Source organism: Arachis ipaensis, chromosome B03 (assembly GCF_000816755.2).
Source record: "Arachis ipaensis cultivar K30076 chromosome B03, Araip1.1, whole genome shotgun sequence".
Lineage (NCBI taxonomy): Eukaryota > Viridiplantae > Streptophyta > Magnoliopsida > Fabales > Fabaceae > Arachis > Arachis ipaensis.
The window spans coordinates 17,230,203-17,237,981 of record NC_029787.2 but is presented as its reverse complement, the minus strand read 5'-3'; the positions used below and the strand labels follow the sequence as shown (position 1 = coordinate 17,237,981).

The 7,779-nt window shown below is 36.2% G+C and overlaps 1 protein-coding gene across 2 annotated transcripts; it reads left to right on the top strand.

Annotated features, from left to right (window-relative positions):
• On the top strand, nucleotides 3-7,596 carry LOC107629967 (NEDD8-activating enzyme E1 regulatory subunit AXR1). 2 transcript variants are annotated; one of them, XM_016332943.2, is made up of 14 exons: nucleotides 3-251; nucleotides 983-1,155; nucleotides 1,237-1,400; nucleotides 1,585-1,695; nucleotides 2,003-2,082; nucleotides 3,266-3,416; nucleotides 3,518-3,611; nucleotides 4,102-4,190; nucleotides 4,492-4,565; nucleotides 4,677-4,839; nucleotides 5,280-5,341; nucleotides 5,476-5,559; nucleotides 5,680-5,860; nucleotides 7,138-7,596. In XM_016332943.2, exons 1-14 carry the CDS (start codon nucleotides 214-216, stop codon nucleotides 7,219-7,221), a joined length of 1,548 nt encoding a protein of 515 aa, XP_016188429.1. In that variant the 5' UTR covers nucleotides 3-213; the 3' UTR covers nucleotides 7,222-7,596. The 2 variants fall into 2 exon arrangements, with proteins under 2 accessions (XP_016188429.1, XP_016188428.1); XM_016332942.2 differs by having other exon boundaries at nucleotides 5,280-5,365.

Below are 7,779 nucleotides of genomic sequence, written 5' to 3'. Positions count from 1 at the left end.
CTCTTTTATCACAAAAAAAAAAAAAAGGGAAAAACATGTATCTCTTCTCTGTCACCACTTAATCAGAAACCACTGTCAGACGGTTTAACAGAGTGAGACACTCTCACACTGAACAACTCTCTGTTCAGCGTTTTTTATAAGCAAACCAAATTCGAAATACCGAACCAACTTACGAACGCAACAAAATCTATCCCTCCTTCTCTCTCTATAACAATGGCAGAACCCAAAGTTAAGTATGATCGCCAACTCAGGTAACCCTTTCCTCCACTTTTACCCTTTCATTACCAATATTTCCTTACTCTAATCGCTAATTACTAATTGTACGTGTGTGTTTAGTGTTCCGATGGATTATAGAGACTGTTGTATATTTTCGATTCAAGTATCGTGTGCTTTATTGGATGAAAATCTACGAATAATACTGCTTCACTTTTGTTATGGTTTGCTGTGGATTCTTGCTGAGTTCTGTTTATGATACCGTGGAAATAAATTTATGGTGTTAGGATTTTTTTTTATTTTAGTTTTTCGTTCTTTTTATTTACTTTTTTTTAAGCTAGAAAACAACGGTTAGAGAGGTAGTTTTACATGACCTACAATACTAAGGAAACTCAGGAATTGGATACTATGGATTCGATAAACCTTGATTTAGGTTGTGATTAAATCCAAAATCAAACTGGAGTTTGCTGCTAACTGGAATGGGTTGGAGCTGCTCTTTTTGTTTTCGCTTTTTTTTATTGCTGGGTATCTAGTTGTTCTGGTCATTGCTTGATGAGTGGAAAATGTAGTCAGAAGATATTCCCTTCAAGCATGGTCAGTTACTGAAGAAAGTTGATTGATGACTGGTTCGAGGTGTTTGGAGCTTTTGTATTGATTCTTATTCTTCTGCTTTCTCTGCTTCTATTTTGAATGTGTGTTGTAGTGCTCGAGTTGAGTTTAAATGCTTAAGATATTTCATGCTTATTGCAATTTTAATTTGAAAATGCAGGATATGGGGTGAACAAGGACAGGCAGCACTTGAGAAATCTAGTATTTGCTTACTTAACTGTGGCCCTACTGGCTCTGAAACACTTAAGAATCTTGTTCTTGGTGGGATAGGAAGCATCACTGTAGTTGATGGATCTAAAGTTGAAGTGGGTGATCTTGGAAACAATTTTCTGGGTAAGGTCTCTGTGGCATTCTGTTTTCATTTTCTTCTTGTTTCGTGCCTCTTTTGATAATCATTTTATCTCTTATCTTTAGTGGATGAATCAAGTGTCGGGCAGTCAAAGGCAAAATGTGTTAGCTCATTTCTTCAAGAGCTAAACGATTCTGTTAAAGCAAAATTTGTAGAGGAGTATCCAGAGGCATTGATTGAGACAAACCCATCATTCTTTTCTCAGTTTACTTTGGTCATTGCCACACAGGTCTGCTCCTGTAATGCTACCAATGTCTTTATTGGAGAGTTATGCTTAATTCATGATTATCTATCTTTCTGCATGAAACAAAGCTATGAATTGATGATATAGTTTAAAGTAGATTCAGTTTAAATATTATGTTTATTCTTGTGACGTGCAATCTCATTGATGGTAATCCTTATAAACTTTTCAGCTTGTCGAAAGTTCAATGATAAAGCTTGATCGAATCTGCCGGGAGGCAAACGTTATTTTGATCTTTGCTCGTTCCTATGGCCTTACAGGGTTTGTTCGAATTAGTTTGAAGGTAATTTGGTAAAGTGCAACTTTGTTTTTGCTGTGTATTTGGAGCTACCAGTTAAAAGAATGCTTTCATGACTAAAGAAACATAACTTGTCTAAAGATAAAGTTAAACCTTATTATCTGAAATAAGGAAAACAAAGTCTTCAGAATTATAATTTAGATTGATTATTAGATTGGGTAATTTTCTTTTGTGGCATATATATAACTAGTAAGCTGAAAATACCTGTTTCCAGAAGTAATCAAAATGTTATTGAGGACCAGCATGATTTGTATGCTTTGGTTGATTGGTTCTTTTTTGTTGATTTTAACAGGAGCATACTGTCATCGAGTCAAAGCCTGAGCATTTTCTGGATGACCTCCGGTTAAATAATCCTTGGCTTGAACTAAAGAGGTATAGATGTTTATTTATTTTTTTGGGCAGGTTTCCTTTACATAAGATTTAGTTTCCTTTTCAACAGCTCCTTTTATTAATTATGTTTTGTTGTAAAGTGTTTTGAAATTGCGGTTATGGCGGCGCCATAATGGTATGGCGTGGCGGGTTTTGACCCTGCCGCCATATGGTGGTCGCCGCAACGCTGTTTTCACGGCGGGCGAAATGGCGGCCGCAATTGCGGTGGCGCCATGGCGGAACGCAATGTGAATGGCGGAAATTGCGGGGTTTTTCGGATTTTTGAAAAAAATCTGAGGGTGTTTCAGGTAATTTAGGAAACCTGAGTGATCCCACTAACCCACAAACCCTATAATAATCAGCCTCTTATTCAAAAACTCCCTCCTCTGCCTCATCTTCACAAAAACTTCCCTCCGTCTCTATTCTCTGCGACGCTACTCTCTGCGACGCTGCTCTCTGCGGCTCCCATCGCCGCCGCTCGTCGCAGCGATCATCGCTGCTGCTCATCACCACAGCCACTGCTAACCACGGTTCCCTCACTGGTTCGTACATCCCGTTTCAACTTCTCTGGTCCTATTTTTTTCTTTTCTCTCTTCCCTGCTGCCCCTTCTTTATAGACGTTATCAATAATCAGTGTTAAACTTCTCTTCTTCCAAATTTTTTTTTCTCCATTCAGTTCACTATGTCTACTTCTAGACAAGCCCTTGATTCTAATGCTCCTACCCCTGCCTCTGCTGCTGGCACTGCCCCTGTTGGATGAAGTTGATGAGACCTAGAATTTAGATGGTTTATAGTTTTTATGTTTTATGTCTTCTGTTTTATGGCTTCCTTATGACTTTTGAGTTATGATTTGAACTTGATGTTATGTTTATTTGCTAAATTTGCTACTATATTTGCTACATTAATTGGATGCTTTATGACTAGAAAGTTGCTTATATAGATAGATTTTATAGTTTATTATATTTGCAATTTTTCTGCATGTTTTTTTGTACATATATATGTATTTTTTAGGTAATCTGCCATTTCCGCCATTTTCCACAACGCCATCCGCTATAATTTTATGGCGGATTTTTGGCTCACCGCCATGAGCCGCCATCCGCAATCAAAAACTATCTTGTAAAGCTTAGACTATAGACATGGTCCTTCAAGTCTTCTAGACATTCTAAAATTGCACTTGTAACTGTAGTTTTGCAGACAGCATTGACTTGACTGTGCAAGATCCTGTTGCTCATAAGCACATACCATATGTTGTCATTCTTGTCAAGATGGCTGATGAGTGGGCCAAAAGCCATGGTGGTAAGCTCCCATCAACAAGAGAACAAAAAAAGGAGTTCAAGGTTTGTTGTGTAATCATTTGGCTGAGTCATTGATCCCCCCTTTGATCTAATGGCATTCAACTTTCATGATAAGCTTTGGTGTTTGAATGTGAACAATGTAGGATCTTTTGAAGGCCAGGATGGTTTCACAAGATGAAGATAATTATAAAGAAGCTATTGAAGCATCATTCAAAGTGTTTGCTCCCCGAGGAATTAGTAAGTAGATAATTTAAGATTCATTGGTATACTTTTACCTTTGGTCCTGCCCCAAAATTCATTTTGGGAGCAACACTATCCTTTGTTTTCCTGGATAAGGGACACAAGAATATACATTTTCTTCTGCAAGCTTATTTTGAATTTTATAAAAGCTTTAATTGGGGTTGGTGGCTGATGAAAATTAAAGAAAGCTGTTCAATCTTATAAATGTCAAGTATATTGAGCTCAATGAAATTACTTTGAACTTTTTCATCAAGAAATTTGTTACTTTGGTTCTGAAAATTAACAAACCCATACTTTGCTCACTATTGAAAAATGTATCGTCACTGGTTAGAGATGGGATCATTATCATTGTTTCTATAATATTAACTTATTTTTGGTTGTCATCAGGAGATTAACCTGACATTAAATTCTTTTACCTATTATTTGAATGTTACATCCCTTGTCCAATCTAAATTACTTTTTTCTGTCTTGTTATGCACTTCCCTAGGTTTGGATTTGCAGAGGATACTAAATGATAGTTCTTCTGAGGTGGACTCTAATTCATCATATTTTTGGGTGTTGGTGGCTGCTCTGAAGGTTTGTCCTTCTGACATTGTGCCACTGATCTTTGCTTTGGATATATCTTGCTTCACTTTGATGTGGAGAAACTTTCCTATTTTAGTTGATGCTAGAATGTGATCTTATTGGGTTTAACTAGTTGGAGCATGTGAAACTTAGCAGCTAGAAATTTGATAGAAAGTTGTTAAGAGTTTGTCTTAATTTGCCACTTTGAACCTTCTACTTCTGTTAGATTAAGTTTCGAAACACTGCACTGTAGAACTATAATTCCAGTCAATCTCCTTGGTATTTATGTGGTACTATTCTGATCATGTTGCAGGAATTCATTGCAAATGAAGGTGGTGGGGAGGCACCACTTGAAGGATCTATACCGGATATGACATCTTCCACCGAGTTAGTAGCCAATTCTTCATATGTTTGGGATATTTTCTTTCCTCCATAGAAAAGAAAGACTATTAATTAATTTACATGACATGCAATCATTATGTATCTTCTGTCCTGCAGGCAATATATTAATTTGCAGAATATCTATCTAGCTAAGGCTGAGGCTGACTTTCTTGTAATGGAACAACTAGTGAGAAGTATCTTGAAGAAGATTGGTCGAGATTCAAATAGCATTCCAAAGGCAACAATTAGAAGTTTCTGTAAAAATGCAAGAAAACTCAGAGTAAGCTTCTGAAGTTACTGATAAAAAATCACTTTAGGTTGCAAGTAATGAATGCAGTCTCCTTTCCTGATTAATGATTTGCTTTAATTGTTTGCTTACTATATTCGGGTTTCTTAAGGCCCTTTATTCTGCAATATAATTTATAGCCTCTATCTCAGGAGGAAAATGTGGAACCATGGAAAAAGAATACCTTGATAGATTTAAAATGAACCTTCAAAAGGATTAATCTGCTTTTACATTCTGGACCAAAAGTATGGGTTGAAAATTCCCCTCAGCTACCTTTAATGGTGTATATTGTTATTAGTGTTGCTTCAGTGGTCCAAATAAAGGTGGAAATGCTTACTTTCCAGCTGACTTTTCTCCAGTTCTTTTCTATTATCAAGGCAATCAGAGTTGTTCGCTTACATGTTCAGCTTGGATACTAAATCCCTATTTTGTAGGTTTGCAGGTACCGGTCAATTGAAGATGAATTTAATTCTCCAAACATACCTGAGTTGCAGAGGTACCTAACTGATGAGGATAGCAGGTTATATCCATTTTATAGTTGATGCTTCTGGAGAATATTCATTTTAAGAGTTTATATGTAGAGATCAAATACTCTTTCTAAAAATTTACTACTGTCTATATACATGACAGCATTGCTGTAGGAATTTATATTTTGCTTCGTGCTGTGGACCGGTTTGCTGCTAATTACAACAGTTTTCCTGGACAGTTTGACAGGTAATGCGTTGTAATGTTCAAGGCCCAAATATATTTGTTTCTTTTATGTGGGACTTGATATGGAGGTTGGTTTTTTACTTGCAGAAATTTTATTTTATCCTTTATTATGATTATTTGCAGTGCAACGGATGAGGATATGCCAAGATTGAAGAGTGCAGCTATTAGCCTCCTAAGTGACCTGGGATGCAATGGAGCCGCTTTGGCTGAGGACCTCATCAATGAGATGTGTCGATTTGGTGCAGCAGAGCTTCATGCTGTGGCTGCTTTGGTTGGTGGAATTGCATCCCAAGAAGTGATCAAGGTTTTCATTCATGCTCATTTTTTATAACTTTATTACATGCTTTAATTCTCTGGTTCTTAGCTTCCAAAGATATATCTTTTTGTATGAAATTAGTCTAGTCATCTCTTGAGTTTTAACAAGTTCAAGCTGTGAAAAGTTAACATAAAAGAAACGCCAAAATATGTGCTTAAAACAAAGTCAATGAAAGATGGCCGTTTGTTACACCTTTTTTGCCTTTTGCACAGGTCCTGCTTCTTGCCTCGTAAGGCTTTAGAGAGGATAAGCTCCTATTTTCCTTTCCTTTCCTTCCCTTATTTATGCTTCAGCTCGAAACCTTTTTACATCGATTCTCTTCGTAGCTCCTTCCAAACACCCTTCTTTCTGTATATGGTTTACAACAACAACTTCGTCTAATCCAGTTCACAATACCACAAATTCCACGGCAGGACTTCTTCCCGCACATCAATCCATTATCAGTCCTGAATTTATTGGATAAATAATTCTTTAATCCCTCTTCTGTCTGTCTTTATTGGATATTCTTCTTTTATGGATAAAAAATATAATCTCTAGAAGACAATCTTCGGTAAGAATTTCCGGTAGATGATCAGTTCTGCTAACAATTTTGGGTATATACAACTGTGTTATGTGTAGGGCAATTCAAAGCCAAATTCATATTCTGTTTTTGTATTGCCCGCCAAGCTGTTTCTTTATGGAACAATTTCTTTAGCATCTTTGATGAATGCTTTGTGTGCCCTGCAACTCTAGATCAATTTCTATTGACTAGATTTGTTGTATTTGGTTGTAGAAAGAGGCAAATTTTTTTTGGGACTATTTGGTTGGATTGTAACACACACACCTTTCCGACAAGTGTATCTTATGGGATGCCATTAGACGCCTAGTATTTATTTGATATAAAGTTCATGATCTTTATAGGGGACTTTTTCTCTTACACATGTTGAGAGACTGGAAAGCTATGCTCTATTATATAAATCTTTTGTTTTGCTTTTATATAGGGGGAACCTTTATTTCCAATTTGTATTATCCTCCTCCTCATCTTAATTCTTTATTTTTTAATCAAAAAACATAAATAAGGGAAGGTTATACACTAGTGATGTTCATTCTTTGTTTCCATAGTTTTGATGCTCTCAACTCTTTTCGTAGAAACATTGAACAATGGGTATGAACGCTAAATTATCACGAATGGATACAAAAAGAAAGAAACAGCATTATGTTATTGTTATTTATATTTTTAATAATGTTTCATTGAGTTGGGAATCACATACTTTTGTTCCATGCAGCTCATAACAAGGCAGTTTGTACCGATGTCCGGAACCTACATCTTCAATGGCATTGACCACAAGTCACAGCTGTTGTCCCTGTAATTTGATTTCCCAATGATTAACTTGCTGGTATGGTATGGCTTCATGGCCTTCTGCGCAGTGGTGTTGAATGTAGATTCTCATTGCAAGATTCTTGCTTGGCTTTGCCCTTTATAGCACCCCATTTTTGAAGCATTTTTTACTCTACCTGCCACAAGTGGAGTCTTGTTATGTAACGGGAATTTTTGTAACTTAGTGCTGATATTTATGTCCAAGAAATGATAGATTGTAGATTGCATAGTTTAAGAGACATTTGATTACAAAAATGGTTTGCTAACCTTATAAAATGCATGCTATTTGATTACGTTGTAAATTAAAATCCCTTCAAGGCTGCATCGATCAATGTAATGTAAGCTAGGGAATACGTTATCATGCCTATGAACACTATTGCACACACTATGGTTCGATTGGTGAAGGTGAAAAGAACGAAGGGAAAAGAATAAAAGTAAATGCTGCCGAGCATTAAAAAATAAATTGTTGCTTATACATCTTTTATAGTAGATACTATTTTCATAATAGTATATTTTAATAATAATCTGTGTTTTTTTATTTTATTAACAA